This window comes from Candida tropicalis (assembly GCF_000006335.3).
Source record: "Candida tropicalis MYA-3404 genomic scaffold supercont3.2, whole genome shotgun sequence".
In the NCBI taxonomy this organism is placed as follows: Eukaryota; Fungi; Ascomycota; class Pichiomycetes; order Serinales; family Debaryomycetaceae; genus Candida; species Candida tropicalis.
In genome coordinates, this window is record NW_003020049.1 from 361,527 (window position 1) to 381,063 (window position 19,537).

The 19,537-nt window shown below is 33.0% G+C and overlaps 9 protein-coding genes across 9 annotated transcripts; 7 read left to right on the top strand and 2 right to left on the bottom strand. All coding sequences in view use genetic code 12, as the record gives it.

Annotated features, from left to right (window-relative positions):
* Window positions 1-1,175: 1,175 nt before the first annotated feature.
* BMT5 (Bmt5p) lies at window positions 1,176-3,161 on the top strand (the record flags this gene model as incomplete). The annotated part of the gene is made up of 1 exon (XM_002546895.1): window positions 1,176-3,161. One exon carries the CDS (start codon window positions 1,176-1,178, stop codon window positions 3,159-3,161), a length of 1,986 nt encoding a protein of 661 aa, XP_002546941.1.
* Window positions 3,162-3,705: 544 nt separating this feature from the next.
* CTRG_01248 (beta-mannosyltransferase) lies at window positions 3,706-5,676 on the top strand (the record flags this gene model as incomplete). Its single annotated transcript, XM_002546896.1, has 1 exon — window positions 3,706-5,676. The coding sequence occupies one exon, from the start codon at window positions 3,706-3,708 to the stop codon at window positions 5,674-5,676; it is 1,971 nt and encodes a 656-aa protein (XP_002546942.1).
* A 351-nt stretch (window positions 5,677-6,027) lies between these two features.
* Window positions 6,028-6,798, top strand: REX2 (Rex2p; the record flags this gene model as incomplete). Its single annotated transcript, XM_002546897.1, has 1 exon — window positions 6,028-6,798. The coding sequence occupies one exon, from the start codon at window positions 6,028-6,030 to the stop codon at window positions 6,796-6,798; it is 771 nt and encodes a 256-aa protein (XP_002546943.1).
* Window positions 6,799-7,100: 302 nt separating this feature from the next.
* Window positions 7,101-7,514, top strand: COX13 (cytochrome c oxidase subunit VIa; the record flags this gene model as incomplete). Its single annotated transcript, XM_002546898.1, has 1 exon — window positions 7,101-7,514. The coding sequence occupies one exon, from the start codon at window positions 7,101-7,103 to the stop codon at window positions 7,512-7,514; it is 414 nt and encodes a 137-aa protein (XP_002546944.1).
* Window positions 7,515-8,451: 937 nt separating this feature from the next.
* Window positions 8,452-9,990, bottom strand: CDC55 (protein phosphatase 2A regulatory subunit; the record flags this gene model as incomplete). Its single annotated transcript, XM_002546899.1, has 1 exon — window positions 8,452-9,990. The coding sequence occupies one exon, from the start codon at window positions 9,988-9,990 to the stop codon at window positions 8,452-8,454; it is 1,539 nt and encodes a 512-aa protein (XP_002546945.1).
* A 1,161-nt stretch (window positions 9,991-11,151) lies between these two features.
* RPS26A (40S ribosomal protein eS26) lies at window positions 11,152-11,511 on the bottom strand (the record flags this gene model as incomplete). The annotated part of the gene is made up of 1 exon (XM_002546900.1): window positions 11,152-11,511. One exon carries the CDS (start codon window positions 11,509-11,511, stop codon window positions 11,152-11,154), a length of 360 nt encoding a protein of 119 aa, XP_002546946.1.
* A 1,598-nt stretch (window positions 11,512-13,109) lies between these two features.
* On the top strand, window positions 13,110-13,586 carry COX4 (cytochrome c oxidase subunit IV; the record flags this gene model as incomplete). Its single annotated transcript, XM_002546901.1, has 1 exon — window positions 13,110-13,586. One exon carries the CDS (start codon window positions 13,110-13,112, stop codon window positions 13,584-13,586), a length of 477 nt encoding a protein of 158 aa, XP_002546947.1.
* A 694-nt stretch (window positions 13,587-14,280) lies between these two features.
* Window positions 14,281-15,375, top strand: CTRG_01254 (uncharacterized protein; the record flags this gene model as incomplete). The annotated part of the gene is made up of 1 exon (XM_002546902.1): window positions 14,281-15,375. One exon carries the CDS (start codon window positions 14,281-14,283, stop codon window positions 15,373-15,375), a length of 1,095 nt encoding a protein of 364 aa, XP_002546948.1.
* A 312-nt stretch (window positions 15,376-15,687) lies between these two features.
* Window positions 15,688-19,500, top strand: SLA1 (cytoskeletal protein-binding protein; the record flags this gene model as incomplete). Its single annotated transcript, XM_002546903.1, has 1 exon — window positions 15,688-19,500. One exon carries the CDS (start codon window positions 15,688-15,690, stop codon window positions 19,498-19,500), a length of 3,813 nt encoding a protein of 1,270 aa, XP_002546949.1.
* Between the last annotated feature and the right edge of the window lie 37 nt (window positions 19,501-19,537).

Consider the following 19,537-nt stretch of genomic DNA (forward strand, 5'->3'; position numbering starts at 1 on the left):
TTCCCCATCTGCTCAAGATCAAACATCCCTGAAGAAAATAGAGTTAGAGAAAGAAGTTGACAAGATGAAAATTGCAGATTATAAGCAATAAAAAAATATTGGGTCATTGTTTGTATATTTATAAACTTCGTTAGATTATGTAATAGCAGGTAATGTAAAATTTAATTCTGTTTTACTTTCTTCCTTGTTGGTAAGAGGTTTAAAGTTCTAGGCTCGATGTGAATTTACGCCACTTTTTTGCATTTAGACATTGCCATAGCCCCAAGTTTAAGCACGTTGGCTAGAACAATGGAAGTGTATAGGCAGTGTGTGTGTGTGTGTGTTTTTACTATTATTATTATTATTATCTATTTGAGCTAAGATCCAAAGACGCCCCTTTATAGTAAAAGGTGTGTTCAATAGAATAATATCCCGTTCAACACGCATCAACCAAGTTAGATTCTAATATTATTAACTACAAGATGGAACAAAGTAAAAATAGAAATAACAAGGGAAACGGATGTGCATGGCACGCAAGGAACGTCCGAGCAGTGGGAAACTCTTGGCACGAAATCAAATGGAACAAAAATAGAAAGTTTGCTCAAAGGAATTAATTACGTGGCGCGTGTTGGATGGATGGATGGATGGAGGGAGTGGGGATGAGAACAGAGCTCATTAGACAAAGGAACAAGAAGAATAGTACGAATGGTCATTGGTGATAAACACACTGTTATTTTTAGTTAAAATTGCTCTACACCCACTATAGTTATATATGGTCATAAATAGAGTATAGTCTATGTTACGAGGCTTTATCAGTGTTAAATCATTCATAATTGATATACGAATATCATAAAGGTTCAAACATTTTCATTTTGTTTATAAATTTCAATATCAAAAAAAAAAAAAATGAATGAGATTTAAAATTCTCTTCATTTGTTTTGACATATTTTTTTTTTTTTTTTCATTTATTCATTCCTTTAATTTCTAAACTTTCATACAAATTAATACAACATTTAATTTACATTTGTCAAACCTGTCTTGTTGATTTTATCTTACCTATTCAGTTAAGTTCATACCCTTTCTTACTTTGCAAATTCACTTGAACAAGACTATATAGCGTAAGTTGTGTTTGTATTGATGTCTTGTTCTTGTATAATACTTCATTTACAGCCAATCCACATTTTGATATTAAGAAAATGAATACCAAATATTTAAAACTACCGCCATCTTCTAATGGTCTACTCAAAAAAGTTCGAATACCAAGAAGATTAAGAAGATCTCAAATTCCTTTTGTTTTACTTTGTCTTGGCCTCATTGCATTCACTGTTATCTATTCGACTGTGTATTTAAAAGATGATTACTTTACTTCTGAAGAATTTATGGCCAACCTAAGTAAATACACTTATAACAGCAATAAAATTGTTATTTTTCCTAAAGATTGTCGTCTACGGAATGAACAACTTGGTGACTATTACATAAACACTTTGCATCACGAGTTACTTGCCAATGATGTGGTGTTCAAGAGTCATATTTCCAATAAATTAAAGAAAGTGTCTTATAAACCAACTTCAATGGAAATATTTAAAACTTCAGAGAAAAGCAAATGTTCAGCATCACTGATCCCCTTCAAGGTTAGTCGAGCGTACAATATGAATACAGATTTGTATAAAATTTTAGTTCGTTTTGCTCATGAAGATAGTGAATATTATAAAGAAATGCATCCATTTTTCCCTGATTTAGCAAGCCAGTTAAGAACTCGTACAATTGAAAAATATTGGTTTCAAATGATTGGTAGTTCAGTATGGTTGGAACAGTATGGTGTTCATCTTATGATTTCTAGAATTTTTTACACCAAAACTGGAGATAAAGTTAAACCAGTGATGTCATTGTCCTATGTTCAAGTATATGATCGTGATTGGAATGAATTGGAAAATGTCGAATTAATTGTACCTAATGATGATGATACAAATGGTGCACCAGAATATAAGTCTGTATCATATCCTAATTTCTTACCCGTGCCTGTCTATCACAATGTTGCACAACAAAAGGGAAGATTCTATGGAGCTGAGGATCCAAGAATAATTTTAATCAGAAATGACAAGGGTTATGAAGAACCAATTATTATTTTCAATTCTCATAATAGAAAGATTTCTCAGGTTAAAAATTTTAAAGATATTTGGAGTACTGTTAGATTGGACATGTATAGATCGATGTTTATGGGTTGGTTATGGAGAACTCAAAGAGGAAAATCAAATATTGATGAAGTTATGGATCAATCTCACTTGCAGGATGTATATGTCAAAGTGAAAGAATTGAAGCTCCCTTCGGACTTTACCCTTAGGAAAAAAGAAAAAAATTGGACACCATTTATCGATTACGAATATAGACAAAATAATGGTTATGATTCAGATCTTAAACTTATCTATCAATTTCAAGACTTGAAGATTCTTTCATGTTCACTAAATCCAACTATAACTGAATGTATATGGGAATATCAACAAAACGAAGAGAATCCGCCAGCTATAAAGAGATTAAGAGGTGGTACTGAGCTTATAAGTATTAATGAATTGTTAGACAACTCGAATTATAACGAATTGAACAAGTTCAAGCAGATACTCATCCGTGATAATAAACAGCTTTGGGTTGGATTTGCCAGAGTTGTGTTGAAAAATTGTGGCTGTGGTTTTAAGATGTATAGACCTAATTTGGTTGTGCTCCTTAAAGATAGTGAAGGTTATTCATTTTCAGCTATATCATCATTTATGGATCTTGATGTCCCTATTATCCCATGGTATGATGATGGGATGATTTGTTCAGGAAAGAATCTTCTTGTTCCCAATGGAATTTCTTCGTGGAATTTTGCTAAAGATAAATCAGGTAAACCCAATGATTATTTGACATTGACTTTATCACGATCAGATGCTACTGTTGATATTTTATTTGCTAAAGGGATTTTAAGAAAAATACTTACTGAATCGTTATTACCATCTCCTTTGGTGAAGAATGAGAATAACGTTAAATGTGCTATTAAATCATCAAAAGAGTTCTGTAAAGTATATGCTGAACATGCACAAAGTGATTACAATATGCAAATGAACTCATTAGCTTCAGATTTATTGGAACATATGAACCATGTAGCTACTGCTGCTGCTGCTAGAAATAGTCAACAAACCGGTTTATAGAGGCAAATGATAAATATATATAAAAAAAATAAATATTTATGGGGTTTAGAATATTATGGTATATAATTGACGAATTGTAGTAATTCGGATGTACTAGGGTAAGTCGACTCATTGTGTAACTATTGAAATTAGATCAAATCCGGCCAGCTAGGAAACAAATTATTCAACTATCAATGTGGTACTAAACAATGTCATATTTCCTCTTCTACTATTGATATCGAAGCAATTTTAGGAAACTTTTGGATAATCCGGCTAGAAAATTAAAAAAAAAATATTATGTGTTGCGATTGGTAGCGCGGTGCATACAAACCATCCGAGCTATACGAAACCCAAAGAAATTGATTTTATTTTTTTTTTTTCTGTACCGTATGAAAAAAAGGGGATTGAAATTTTATTCTTATTTATAATAGAGGAAATCAAGAAACAACAACAACAACAAAAAACTAATAACCACAATCTTTTATTCTTATTCTTTTTTTTTTTGGTAAATGAATCACTTAGTTGTGTTATTTTATTAATTCATAATATTGTATCATAAATCATCATGGCTTTTTCAATGCGAATTTTACGAAAGTTTCGGGGGAAAAGACTACCGTTAACAATTATGTTTCTACTTATATGTACAAGTTTTTTATTCATTGAAACAACTAAATATGGTGAACAACAATTAATTTCTCAGATGAATCTGGAAGTTACTGATAAACCTAATCATGAAAAACATAATCATATTGAAAATAATAGAAATCATAATAATCAAAATGGAGTTGAAGTTAATAATTATAAAAAAATTATTATCTTTCCGCACTGGACCCCATTGAATAATAAAGAAATTAAAAATTATTATACAGATTATCTTGATTTAAAATTACCCCCTGACGAAAATTATATAATTGGTAAACATGATTCAGAAATTAATCAACAAGATAAACTATTGGGATCTTGGATAAATGAAAAACGAGGGTTTAGTAAATATCGTGGAGAAATTTTCAAATCAGGAAATGATAAAGAAGCATGTTCAACAATATCAAGTTATATTAATTTTGAAGTGACACCAAAACAAAATTTTAATAGTAATTTAACTGATGTTGTTAAAAATTTTATGGATTCTAAATCAGATTATTTCTTAGAATTGCAACCTTTTTTAAAGGAAGTTCCGGAACAAATAGAAAAGGGAACAATTAACGATCATTGGTTTCAAATGGTTGGTAGTTCAGTGTTTTTAAAAGAATATGGTGTTCATTTAATGATATCTAGAATCATGTATTCACCATTGGGTTCTAAAAATGAACCATTGTTTTCCTTTGCTTATGCTCAAATATTTAATACAAATTGGGAAGAATTGAAAAATGTTGAATTAATTGTACCTGATAACACAAATGAATCGATGAAAATGGTATCATATCCTGGAATATTGAGTATTCCTATACATCATGATTATAGAGAAGTTAAGAAATCTTATTTTGGTCCCGAAGATCCAAGACTTGTTCTTGTTAAAAATGACGAAGGTTATGAAGAACCTTTAATTGTATTCAATGCATTCCATAGAAAGATCTCTTCTATTGATGAAACCGTTGATGGATATAAGAACGTGAAGTATCAATATTTTAGATCTATGTTTATGAGTTTTTTATGGAAATCACAATCCGGGAAAAGAAATATTGAAGAATCGGATGATATGGAATGGAGAGTTTATTTGAAAACAAAAGAAATAAGAGTAATTGATACACCAAGAGAATCTACTGAGAAGAATTGGACTCCAATGATCAGTCATATTGAACGTCAATTGCATAAATTTGATAGATTTATTTATTTTGTTTACAAATGGTCTGATTTACAGGTTCTTAAGTGTTCATTAGACGAAGGGTTTTGTCAATTTGTATACAAATTACCATCCAAAGCACAAAAATCAAAGGACAGTGATAAAGATGATGAAATTGGTGCATTAAGAGGAGGTACACCAATGATTAATATTCGTGATTTGAACATTCCAGAAATTAACAAGAGATTACCTTCTGGTAAAGAAATTTGGATTGGTTTCCCAAGAGCTCATTTAACAAATTGTGGATGTAGTAATCATATGTATAGACCAAATTTGGCAGTTATTTCCAAAACAGGAACAAATTTCAAAATCAGTCATATATCTTCATTTATGTCATTTAATGTTGAATTAATTGGCTGGTATCCAAATCAAGAAAAATTATGTGATCCAAATATTCAAAGTGTTTTCATTCCAAATGGTATTTCAGAATGGGTCTTTGATGGAGAAACCGATTTGATGACATTGACATTTTCATTAAGTGATGTTACTGTTGATATGATTCAAATTAGAGGTTTATTAAAAGCACTAATGGATGAAAAATTGGATATATTTGAAGGTGGGGAAATCAGCAAAGTTGGATTCAATAATCGAAATATAGATTGTGCTCTTGATAGTTCCAAGAATTATTGTAACTTAATGCATCAATTACTGGGTGATGAAACAAGAGAATCCAAACAGTGGGCAGAAAGTTCTTAATAGATAATACAATTAAAGTAATCAATAATCACTAGTATAGTTTTCTAATTAGATTTTGTAGATTGCAAAATAAGAATAATAATAAAAAGACAAACTTTTTAGTGGCTGGAGTAGAAAACTCCAACTCGCGGTGACTCGCCCGAATCGGGCGGGAAATGCATCGCGCGACATGGCGAGAAACACGTTTTAACAGTAAACAGGAAAAAGGAGAAAGAACGAAAACAAAAATCCGACTTGAATAAATGTAAATTCTTACATGGACAGTAACATAATTGAAATTTGGGAATTTTTTTATTTTTTTTTTTTAGTCCATCTTTTTTATAAATATATATATTTCCTTCTTTTTAGATTATGATAAGACATATTATAAAGATATCTCATATTCCTAGTAAAAGATTTTATTCAATCATGTCAACTTCAAAGAAAACAATTGCATCCAAGGAACAAACACTTTCAGAATTCCGTAATTTAATTGATCAAAAAATGAAATCTAGACCAGAAAAACCTATCGTTTGGGTAGATTGTGAAATGACCGGATTAGATGTTTTTGGAAATGATAATATTATTGAAATATGTTGTTTAATAACTGATGGAAATCTAGAAATTGTAGATGAAGAAGGATATGAAAGTACAATTTATTATCCTAAATCAAGACTAGATCAAATGAATGAATGGTGTATTGAAACTCATGGTAAATCAGGTTTAACTGCAAAAGTATTGGCTAATCCTGATAGAAAATTGGATATTGTTGAAAATGAATTATTAGAATATATAAAAAAGTATATTCCAAAAGAAAGAGATGCATTATTAGCAGGTAATTCCATACATATGGATAGATTTTTTATGATGAAAGAATTCCCTAAAGTTATTGAACATTTACATTATAGAAATATTGATGTTTCAACTATAATGGAAATTGGTTATAGACATAATCCTGATTTAATGAAATGGCAACCAAAGAAAAAGGGATCACATACTGCTAGATCAGATATTTTAGAAAGTATTGCTCAATTGAAATGGTATAGAGAACATTATTTAAAGCTGAAGGAAGAAACAAGAGACGACATTGAAAAAATTGCCAATTCAATGAGCCTGATTGGTATAAGTAATGAAAACAAATAGGAAATTCATTCTTACCCTCAATATATAAAAACAGATTGATAAACCCAAAAATAAAAAAAATTCACTCTGATAAACCCAATTTGTGTGTGCACGTAGACACGACTCTCTGTATGAGCGTATCGCATGATTTTTTTTTTTTTTTTCTACTGCCAAATACACACACCCAATGAAATTGATTGGAAACCAAAAGTCCTCTCTCTCTCTCTCTTCAATGTGAGAAAGAAACGAAAAGAAAAAAAAACTTACACTAATCATTTCAATTAGGTTAGAATTACAACCAATTATAACAAAGACAAAGAACCATGTTTAGAAAAGGATTTCAACAATTGGCATTCAGAAGATTTAACTCTCACGCTCACCACTTAAAACCATCTGCTTTTTTAAAAGAAGCTGCTTACAAACCAAACAAGGCTGCTGGTGAAGAATTTATTAAGAAATATGAAGAAAAAGTTCATCATTCTGGTGATATTACCAAATTATGGAGAAAATTAACTTATTTGGTTGCTATTCCAGCTGTTTTATTAGTTGCTATTCCAGTTGGTAAAGTTGAATTGGAACATGCTGAACATAGAAAACATCAAGCTCATATGACTGATGATGAATGGCCAACTCAATATGATTATCAAAACATTAGACTGAAACCATTCTTCTGGGGTGATGGTGATAAAACTTTGTTCTGGAACTCTGATGTTAACAGACACGTTGTTAAAGATTAAATTAATTGATCTTTGATTATGATTTTTGTTTTCTAAACAGATTGAAAGCGAGTTTTTTATTATTATTATTATAACTACCGCTTAGCATGATTTTTTTAATTTTTGAAAGTATTTTTTTTATTTGAAAAAGGTAAGATATTACTAGTAATATATATTCCAATTGTTTATTATGATTTTATAAAAGATTTTAAATGTCTCTTGTATTTATATTTGTAAAGAAGTTAGGCTTAAAAAATCTGGCAACAATAGCGATAACTTTCCAATAATGTTCAATAACGTTCTTGGATAATACGTAAAACAGATCTCTGGGACAATTCATTATTTGTTACATCTATAATACTCTGCTAAATCTTACCATATGTTTTGTGGATGTTAAACTGTCCCATGACTTGTCTTCATATCAGGGAAATCTGTTTCTACTATTTCATGCTTTTCCCTTTTGAAAAATGGTCTCAATAAGTAACTGAAGTCATCACCAACTATACTAAGACCTAGCTTGAGGAAATATATAACCATAATAAGGATATCCCCCACTTAAATCTCCTGTACTAAAAGAGAAGATGTTATCATGTTAACAAGTCGGGACTTCATTGCTTAAATATATACATTAATACTGGCTGATGAATTGAATAAACACATATGATCATATGGTCGGTCATCACGTGCAATGATAAACGTACGGCTACTCTTTGATAATAATATAACAAACAGTGTTAACTTAAATTGCAAATAAATATGTACAACAATACACGAAGAATGCAGAAACGCAAAGAAAACTATTTTTATATGTATACACAAATGGAAATGATCAGAGAAAGTGCCAAAATAAAATGAAGTAAGAAAGTGACAAAAAAATGAATATGAATAAGAAATCAATTGAAATTCGTTGTTATTTGTATGTGAAAAGAAGAAGAAACAAAAATATAAGTAAAAATTATCATAAAGTGGAGAAAATGTACAAATTATTAGTTGCAGCAATAGCAACGGAATTCTCTCTTGGATGCCATGACAAATGAAGTATACTCTTTTTAAAGTCAACATCATCAAATTCTCTCCCGAGATTACTACCAACTCCACTTGTCATTCTACGTCTCATTGGGTGTTGACCTGATTTCTTTGATTTAAAGGCAGACTTGTCAGCTTGTAAAATAATCTCTTCTTGTTCATCGTCATCCTCTAATTGTGAACCTGGAGAATTCTTAGTAGCTGGAACTTCTTCATCAAATTCATCATCAGCCTCTTCATCGTCGTCGTCATCGTCGTCGTCATCGTCATCATCTGTAGTTCTTGTGCTAAATCCATTCTTTTTACTTCTTTTAGAACTATTCTTAAATGCAGATTTGAATTTTGGTTTATCGTCATTTCCAGTATTGACAGCATTTGGATAAATTACAAATTGATTATTGTATGAACCGGTCATTACAGATTTATTATCACCACCAAATTGAACTTCAAATTTATCAAAAATAGCATCATTCTCATAAGTATCGCACAATCTTTCTCTTAAATGTTCATGAACATCAATAGTTTTAATTGGTTTGTTTTCCATAGCTAAATCCCATATCTTGACTGTCATATAATCACGAGATGCAATGTATCTACCATCGTGACTAAATTTGACATCAGAAATAGAACTGGTGATTTCAGTGAAGAAATTGTGAGATGAAGGATCTAAATATTCTTCAAAAATCTTTGCATGGGAATCACAAAGAGAATTTGATCTCATATCTGATAATTTAATAGTCCCCTTAGATGACGAATACATGAATAAATTACATTGCAATGGATGAAATTCAGCACTTGTGATAACTTCAGTCAATTCTTCCATATTAGCAGGTTTGATATCAACAATATTGAATGATTGGTCGGCAATTCCTAAATTCCATAAATTAATTCTTAAATCATCAGCACTCAAGTATGTTTCTTGGTCCGAATTGACTGATATGGAATTTATATGGTAAGCATGTGCATTGGCGTAAATTTTCTTTGGTTGGGCAGAAATCAATTTGTCATGAAGTTGTAACTGGGGTAATTTTAATGACTCTATGCCTATGTTTGAACTTGGTAAGTGATTTAAACCATTTAAATTATTCTCTGAAACTAATTTGATTTGTCTTTCTTGGATTTTCCATAATTTTATAGTCTTGTCATTTGTAGATAATAAACAAAGGGAATCATTGGCACTTTTTAACCATTTTATCTTGTTTATCTTTTCTTCAATTTCCAATGATTTCAAATAATCAAATTCGGCATCATGACTTTGAAACTCTGTGAAGAACTTGTACTCACAACTTTGCTTCTTTTTAGATTGGTTTCTTTCAAACAAGACGACTCTACCACCTTTATCACCAGTGGCTAAGAAATCACCTGTGTGGTCGAATTCGACTGTAGATATAATATCCGCTTCAGTTATATTCTCAATGTCTCCTTTATCTCCAAAGCATTGAGAGAACTTCCAAGTTTCATCTGACGACATAATTGTTTATAATGTGATTGTTTGTTTGTTTCTATAGTGAATAATAAGTAGACAGTAAAAAAAAACTAGATGTTAGTTTGGGTTGATGATTGTTGTCCGTTAGTTGTCTTTTTTTTTCGTTGATTGGGCTTGACCGATTTCAATCGATTTTTTCTCTTTTTTTTGGATTGGATTTCTTACTGTTGGTTTAACAAATATTGAATACTGATTTCTTTTTTTTTCTCTCTCTCTCTCTTGTGATGATGTCAATTGTAATGTTAGACAAGAAATAATACAATGAGAAATGACTTGTGGTAATATTAAAATCAAATGAACAGCAATTCACTTTTATATTACTTCTAATTGCAAATTCTAGTTGAGTAGGTAATAATAATCACTATACTTTTTGGTTGTAAAAGAGCGTGAGAAAAAGAAAAATGAGCGTCAGTCAGTCAGTCAGTCAGTCAGCAAAGCAGTAGGGAGACTACGAGAGAGTGTGTGAGAAGAAAAAAAAATGGGAAACGGACAAATTAAGTGGGAAAAATTAAATTAGGAATGATTGTTAATTTTTTTTTGCTGTCTCTCTCTCTCTCTTGATTCTTCTCGCTCACTCACTCACTCTCATAAAAGTTGTGGTTGCTGCCGCTGCTGCTGCTGCTGCTGTCGCCGGTGCTGCTGCCACTGATTGTATAGACAAGCGAAAATATGATTGATTGTTGCGAGATAATCTCTACAGTACTGTGTTTAAGCAATGTGTGTACTTTGCAACAAAAAAGAAAAAAAAAAATTTTTTTAAGCCCATACAAGTAATCTTGACATTGGTCCATCTATACCCTTACTCTTATTGGTAGAGCTTCAAGGATATGTCTTGGTTTATCATTATCATTATGCTCTCTTAAAACTAATTCTAAATCAACTCCCATAATCAATGGTTGTAACCTACAACATTGGAGATATTTGTTACTGTTTCCTATCGAACTAGAAAGAATAGTAAAAATCTTCTCCCCAAACTACTCGAGACAACATCAACTACGTATACAGAGTCCGTTGATATCTTCTATACTTTTAAAATGACATTCAATGAATTTTATTTGTTTTGTTTTATTATAAATTTATACATAAGTTGAAAAATTAACCCAAAAAACACAATTTAACCACTAATTCCTAACGAAACAAACTAATTTAGTTAGCTTTTTTAGCAGCATCTTGTGGAGAAACTTTTCTGTCAGAAGAGAATCTCTTTCTTTGTGGTGGAGTTCTGATCTTTCTGTCGGTTCTGGATCTAACTCTGACAATTCTGGCGTGAATAGCACAAGAAACACAGTAGTGCAATTTGTTGTATAATTTTGGCAAAGCGTATTCAGCGTAGACAGAAGCTTCAGATAAATCTCTAACAGCAGCGGCTTCAACCATGTTTCTGATAGTGACTCTCTTGATGGCTTTGTCCTTTGGAACACATCTAGCACAGTTCAAACATCTGACTGGTTTGACGTGACCTCTACCTTTCTTGTTTCTACCGTTGGAAGCTCTCTTTTTTGGCATGTTAGCTATAAAAAAGAATAATTGTTAGTAATCAATAATTTTCTATAGTTTGTCCTCCCAAGGTTTGAAAAGTTGTAAGATAAAATGTTGGAACTGGATAAAAATATTTGTTCATTGTCTTTAAACATTCATGTAAAGACTCTCTTGTTGATTTCAATATCTTATGTAGTTGCTATTATAAATATTTTGAATTTGACTATGGTTTGAAATATTTGAAGTATTAATCAATAAATTCCCATTCTTTTTCCTTGAATCATAAATAACATGTTGATAATTCTAATTCAAATTCAATCCCATAACACTATTGACTCCAGTCATATATCTTATCAACCCCTTGGTATATACTATCGTCGTCCACATACATTTTTACTTATAGTATTAAAAAACAAGAGAAAAGTAAACCCAAATTTGAAATCTGAAAAATTTTTTGTATGAGTGCGAACCTCTCAGTGTAGGATACAAGGTGAATGTTGGTATACGCACCCTCTAACAGTACCAGGGAAAAAAAATTCATGGGAAAAAAGTGCGTGTCATAATGCCCAAACAAAATCCTTCTAGGGCTGTAGCCCTATTTTGATACATTATACACGACCGGTGCATTTGTCTCAATTTAGGGAAATCGTGTCACGTTGCACACCATAAGTCAAATTGGCTGCAATTTTACCATTCTATCAATTAAAGAACATTTTATTAATTTAATTAGAATATAGGAATTCTAACAGTGAATTCTAATAACTATGTAGTGTTATTATAAGTTTTTGTTAAAAATTGGTCAAAAGTCAGCTTCAAAATTTACGGGTGACAATTCGTAAGATCTAATTCTTATGAATTAGACAACATTAAAATGATTTCCCTTTTCTTGTACCAACTTCGAAGCTCATAATTTTGTATTGATTGTCCAACATTAACTAATGCTTTTTTTGATGGTCAATGATTTGACCTTAGATTTTATCTCGATATTGCAGCCCATTTCAAATTCCGCACTTTGTTTGACGCTTATCGGAATTGATTATACGAGTCACGTGTGTCCTTTTTTTTTTCTTTTTACTTAGTACAAGAGACAAACCAATAATATTCCACCAATAAGTGCGAGATTGTTGTAGACACCAGAAAAATAATTAGCTGATTTTTGAAAATAAAGATACTTTTGATTATTTATATATAAAATCAACAAAAGTTCAATCTACACCCCCACCACACTACTATCCCTACCTTTTACATATTCAATTATTGAAATTTGTTAATTATTCATATCTGTATGTCAGAAGAGTTATAATAATGAATTGGATTGTTTATTTGTGTTTTATTTCAATCAAAAGTTTTTTTTTAACAGGATGAGGTGTTTTATGAAATATCAATTATAAGAATCAATTATCATCAGGAAAACCAATCAGTATAAACATAGTCGTGAGATCGATAACGTAACACTATTAAAAACAGTAAACACTCAATATGGACAAGATCTTGGAGTATTGTTCCACAATTATGATTCTTCAATATCAAAATCATACCCAAAAAATAATCCAATCATATTCGAGGAAATGAAATTTATTAATACTAACATTGAATTTTATAGCAGACAATAACTACAAAATAAAATGCTTTCTCGTACTACTTTAAGAGTTGCCAGACAACAAACCAGATTATTGTCCACTTCAAGAGTCTTGTTCAACAGCCAAGTTGTTCCAGAAGCTGAAAGAAAAGTCAAGACTGCTCAAGATTTAGCTGAAGTCACTGGTCCAGCTTCTTTGATTGGTGCTGGTTCTAAGCCAGGTGTTATCCCAACTGATTGGGACCAAGCCACTGGTTTACAAAGATTGGAATTGTTAGGTAAGAGAGAAGGTGTTGATGTTTTCGATATGGAAATGCCAATCACTGAAGGTAAAGGTACTATGGAAAACCCATACTTAGTCCCAACCTACATGGGCTACAGATATGTCGGTTGTAAAGGTACTGCTGAAGTTGACCACAAACCATACTGGATGAAAGTTGAAGAAGGTAAAGTTTCTAGATGTTGGCACTGTGGTACTGTCTTGAAAGCTAAATATTTGGGTGAACCAGATATGGCCCACTAGACAGTTAGACCACCCACATATTCAATAGTGATTTAGTTTTTAATTTGTCAACCTCCTTGTTTTAATTTTCATTCATTAAAGTTTTTGCAATAGTTAAGCTTTTTGTCCCTAATATGGCATATTATGAGATTTTGAGATTTCAGTATTTTTTTTATTATTATTATCATATATACAATTTGCAACTTTTTATTTTTTTTTTATTCAACTATTATTAGTCATTAAAAAACAAACATATTCAAAAGTATAGTTAATACTTGTAGTCGACCGTTAGAAGCATTTTTTAGGTTAGCGTGAATTTTCTTTTTTTTTTTTCTCTCTCTACAATTCCTCATCTGTATCAATATTCCTTTATTTCGAGAGGGACAATGAAGAGAAAATATTCAATATACTATTGGAAAAATAAGAAATAATGTATATCTGTGTCCACATGGGCTCTTTGGGTGATCTTTAATAGCCCCTATCTTTATGATATCCCTATATCGGCTCTTAGATTATGAGATTTCAGCCAAATTTATTGTTGTTTCTGTGGATTCGTCCCAAATAGGAAGTCGCTCGCATCTTAACGGTTATTCAAGGAATTCTATGAAAACTTGATATAAAAACAGACCAACTCCCCCTTGCTTCTTTCTGTACCCTCCTATGTTTTACCTATCTCATCGGTTTCTGCTATTACATATAGGTGACTAATATTAAGATGACTATTAAACAAAAAGTGTTGTTTTTAGAAAGACCTCAAGTTGAAAAGCTTGAAGATTTTGAATCTAAATTTGAATGTTTATATTATTCAATCACAACATTGGAACAAATGATAGTAGATTTTCAAACCAAATTTACTGATATTGTCGCAATATATTGTGGTTGGACCGGGTTTGCTCCAATTGGTGGACTTAAAGGAAAGTTGCTTGATTCCGTTCCAGAAAGTTTAAGAGTTGTTACTACTTGCTCTATTGGATATGATATTTTCGATGTTGAAGGGTTGTCTGAAAAGGAAATTATCTTAACCAATGTTCCGTCCACTATAGCTAGTGAGGCTGTTGCTGATTTGGTTTTATATAATACTATTAACAGTTTTAGAAATATCAAGTTTTATGAACAATTTACTGGTAAAGAACATTTTGCACATACCGGTATCTTGAGACAGTCATTGCTTCATGCTCAATTTGATCAAGAAAACGGCACACCAATTGTTGAACCAGTATTTGGAAGTTCATATGGCCACTCATGCTGCAATAGGGAAAATCTTTCACCTAGAAGTCATAATGCTGTTATAGTCGGGTTTGGTAATATTGGTGAACTTATTGGCGCCAGATTATCCTGTATTGGAATGAATATTCATTATGTTAAAAGAAACAGACTTTCAGAATCACACGAAAAGTCATTAGGTTACAAAGTCACATATCATTCGAGTTTAGAGGAAACAACCAAATTTGCTGACTTGATTATAATAGCTTGTCCCGGATCTCCAACAACCAGACATTTAATCAATAAAAATTTAATAGACAAGATGGAAAAACCATTTAGAATCATTAACATTGGAAGAGGGTTTGTAATTAATGAAGATGATCTCGTACAAGGATTGAAAAATGGTAAAGTATTATTTGCTGGATTGGATGTGTTTGAAAGAGAACCAACTATTCACCCAGAATTGATAAATAGACAAGATGTTGTTTTAACACCTCATATTGGTTCAGGTATTGCCGAGAACTATAAATACACTGCGGATGTTGCCATGGAAAATATAGAAACCGTAATATTTAGCTACGATAAACCCTTAACCCGAGTTAATTAAAATTATGTTTTTGTTATACAACTTTTTGTAGTCAATGTTGCAGTCAATTTTGTGTCTAATGAATGTGATCTCCTTATTAAACAAAAGCACAACTCTTTGCGCCCAAGTAAAAAAAAAAAAAATAAAATAAAAAGAAACTACCAAAAAAAAAAGGGAGTCGTGCGTGTTTCACCGAAAATTCATGTTGAGATTCAATGTCGACAAAAATGAGGAAATGGGAAATAGCTGGTTTAATAGGTGATAAGTAACGAAATTTCCTGTTCTTTTTAAATCCAACAACCAAAAACCACGACAACAAAGAATTAAGACTCAATGCTGTCGATATACATTGGAGTATATAAAGCATTGTATGACTACACTGCACAAGCAGATGAAGAGTTAACCATACAAGAAAATGATCTATTGTATTTGTTAGAGAAATCGGATATTGATGAATGGTGGAAAGTTAAAAAGAGAGTGATAGCAACTGGAGATGAAGTTGTTGATGAACCTTCTGGTTTAGTACCATCAACATATATCGAGGAAGCACCAGTAATTAAAACCGCTACTGCATTGTATGATTATGAGAAACAAACTGATGAAGAACTTTCTTTCAATGAGAATGAGAAGTTTTACGTTTATGATCTCAATGATCCAGATTGGATATTAGTTGGTGACTTACAAAAACAAAAGTTTGGGTTTGTTCCTTCAAATTATATTCAAGTTGATGAGTCGACTGCTCAAGCACAAGCTCCAGTTCAGCCACAACAACAGTTTCAACAACCACCGCCACAACAACAGCAACAAGTCCCACCACAGCAGATTAATATTCCAGCTGCTGTGAGTAACTTTCCACCTCCACCAGTTCATAAAGATAGAACTCCTGATTTTCCACCACCTCCTGTTCACAAGGATAGAACCCCAGTTGGTGGTCCACCTACGCCGGAAAAGGATTACCCTCGTGCCTTTGAACAAGATAATCGTCCAGGATATCAAACTTCAAGAAGTTATAGTGGCCAACAAGAAGAATACGAGGAAGTCGAAGAAGAAGAAGCTCCACCTCCAATGCCAACTAGACCTTCTGGTTCTAATGTAGCAGAACCCGAACCAGTTGTTGGCTCATCATCAAACTATGAAGAGGAAGCCGACGTTGATAATGAAGGTAATAAAACTCATACCTATGATGGTGAATTCTTTACTTGGTATATCGATGAAGTTGATGGACGTAAAAAAAGAGCCATTAAGCTTTCAATTGGTCAAGGATTAGTCATTATCAAACCAAACACAACCAACCCAAAGAGATTAAGATTAAGATCTTCATCATCTTTAGATAATCAATGGAGAATCAAAGACTTGGTAACATTCAGTCATGAAAAGAAGCATGTTTTCTTGGAATTCAAAAACCCAGCCACTTCTTTAGAATTGCATGCTGGATCTAAAGATGTCGCACAAGCAATTATGGCAATATTAGGAGACTTAAAGGGTGCCGAATCTGCCCATGGCTTGAAAGAAGTTGCTAGAGCTTCACAGGCATCTACTAATTCTAAGAACAGAAAGATTGGTCGTTTGCTTTATGACTTTGAAGCTCAAGGTTCAGATGAATTGAATTGCAGAGAAGGTGATGAGGTTTACATTGTTGATGAAAAGAAGTCCAAAGATTGGTGGATGGTTGAAAATGTTGATACTGGTAAACAAGGTGTCGTCCCATCCACCTACATTGAAATTGTTGGAACTTCCAATTTAGATAAATTAACTGATGGACCGTTGAGACGCAAATCAGGCAGATCTAAAGGTAGGGTTGTCGATGGTAAAGAGAAACGTTATCACAGTAGAAATAGAGAAGAGCGTGATAGAATTAGAGAAAAAGATAGAGCTCAAAGAGATAAACAGGCTGCCTCAAATCGTGACAATGATCAACACGATAAGGACAAATCAATGCCAAATTATCATAGAGTTAGAACATGGATCGATAGTTCTGGTACCTTCAAGGTCGAAGCTGAATTTTTGGGTTGTATTGAAGGTAAAGTACACTTGCACAAAACTAATGGGGTCAAGATTGCCGTTGCAGCTGAAAAATTATCTGTTGAAGATCTTGAATATGTTGAAAGAGTCACTGGTACTTCATTAGAAAGTTACAAAGAACAAGTTATGAAACAACAAGCTAAAAGAGCAAGATCTAAGAGCAAGTCAGGTGCTGCAAATGTGTCTAGTCCTACTGAACCTAGACGTGCCCCTTCAGGTACCGCAGTCATTAATGATGTTGGTCCACCACCACCAAAACCAACAAGACCACAAGGTACCACTAAAGAAGGTGTTCCTGCATATGATTGGTTTGATTTCTTCCTTGAATGTGGTGTTGATATTGGTAACTGTCAACGTTATACCCTTAACTTTGAACGTGAGCAAATGGATGAAAATATTTTGGAAGATATTTCCCCTTCTTTGTTGAGAACTTTGGGATTGAGAGAAGGTGATATTATTAGAGTTATGAAATTCTTGGATAATAAATTTGATAGAAAGAGTCGCTCAGAAGAACCACAACCAAGTGGTGGATTATTTATTGACAATAATGGTGCTTTGAAAAACAATAGCACCACTGAAGTATCAAAAGTTACTGCTGGTGCTTTACCTTCACCAGTTAAAGTTCAAGCTAGTACACCATCTCCGGCTCCTCCAGCTGCTCCAGAACAAGCTACAAAATCTGCTAACAAGATTGAAGATGATGCGTGGGCTATGAAACCAGCTGCTAGATCTAGTGAAGATCTTCTTAAAGCTCCATCTCAACCACAATCAAATTCACAACCTCAAACACCACAATATACTGGTGCGTTGTCTGATCTTGTTAACATCAAACCAGTTGAAACTAAAAATGTCCCATCTAAACCAGAACAAGCTCCAGCTGCTCCAGTGCTTCAACCAAATAAGACTGCTCAAAATCCTCCTACAGTTGTTCCTCAACAAAAGACCGGTACACTTGTTCCTGCTCAACGAACTGGTGGTTTAATTCCAGTTCAAAGAACAGGTGCCGGTTTGGTTCCAATGACAACCGGTGGTTTATTACCTGCTCAACCTACTGGATTTGTCCCAATTACTGCTCAACCAACTGGTTTCATTCCAATTCAAGCAACTGGTATTTTACAACCCCAAGTCACATTTGGAATCATTCCATTACAACCGGGTGTTACAACTTTTAACATTCAAAAAACTGGACCAGAGAGAACAGCCAGCGCACCACCAGCCACTACATTTGGACAACAACCAACATTCCAACCAACTTTTGTTCCTTTGCAAACTGGTAATGTGACTATGCCTCAAACTACATTTGGCGCTCCGATGATTGGTCAGCTCACTGGCGGAGCACCCCCACAAACCTCCTTCAACCAAACACCATTGGTTCCAGCCCAGAGAACTGGAGGTACCCAAATCACAGGTGGTTTTGTTCCACAATCTAATTTTGGTAAACAAATTACAGGTGGTTTCATGAATACAAACACAGTTCTCCAACAGATAACTGGAGGATTACCACCACAAACCTCATTTGGTCAAGCCCAATTAACTGGTGGTTTGCCTCAAACCTCATTCGGTCAAGCTCAATTAACTGGAGGATTACCACCACAAACTTCATTTGGTCAAGCCCAGGTAACTGGTGGTTTACCTCAAACTAGTTTTGGACAATCCCAATTTACAGGAGGATTGCCACAAACCAGTTTCACACAACCTCAAATTACAGGTGGGTTGCCACCGCAAACATCCTTTGGTCAGCAATCATTTGCACAACAAGCAACTTCAAACCCATTCCCACAACCAGCATTTAATAATTTCCAACAACAACAACAACAACAACAACCTATGTTTAATCAATTCCAACAACAGCCACAACCAGATATGAACCAAATGACAAACATGTTCCAGAATACTGGTATTTCTGCTCCTCCTACATTTAATCAGCAAATTCCAGCATCCATGCCTCCTACTACATTTGGTCAACCACAAGTACAACCACAATTTGAAGGATTTGGCAACGCTCCTTTACAATCACAACCTACTGGAATGGGTTTTGGTAATGCTCCATTGCAATCACAAGCTACGGGTAATAGAAAAGCTAACATCCTGGCTGCCACTCCAGACAATCCATTTGGTTTTTAAACAGTAAACAACAAGAGAGGTGTAAATTACTATTGAT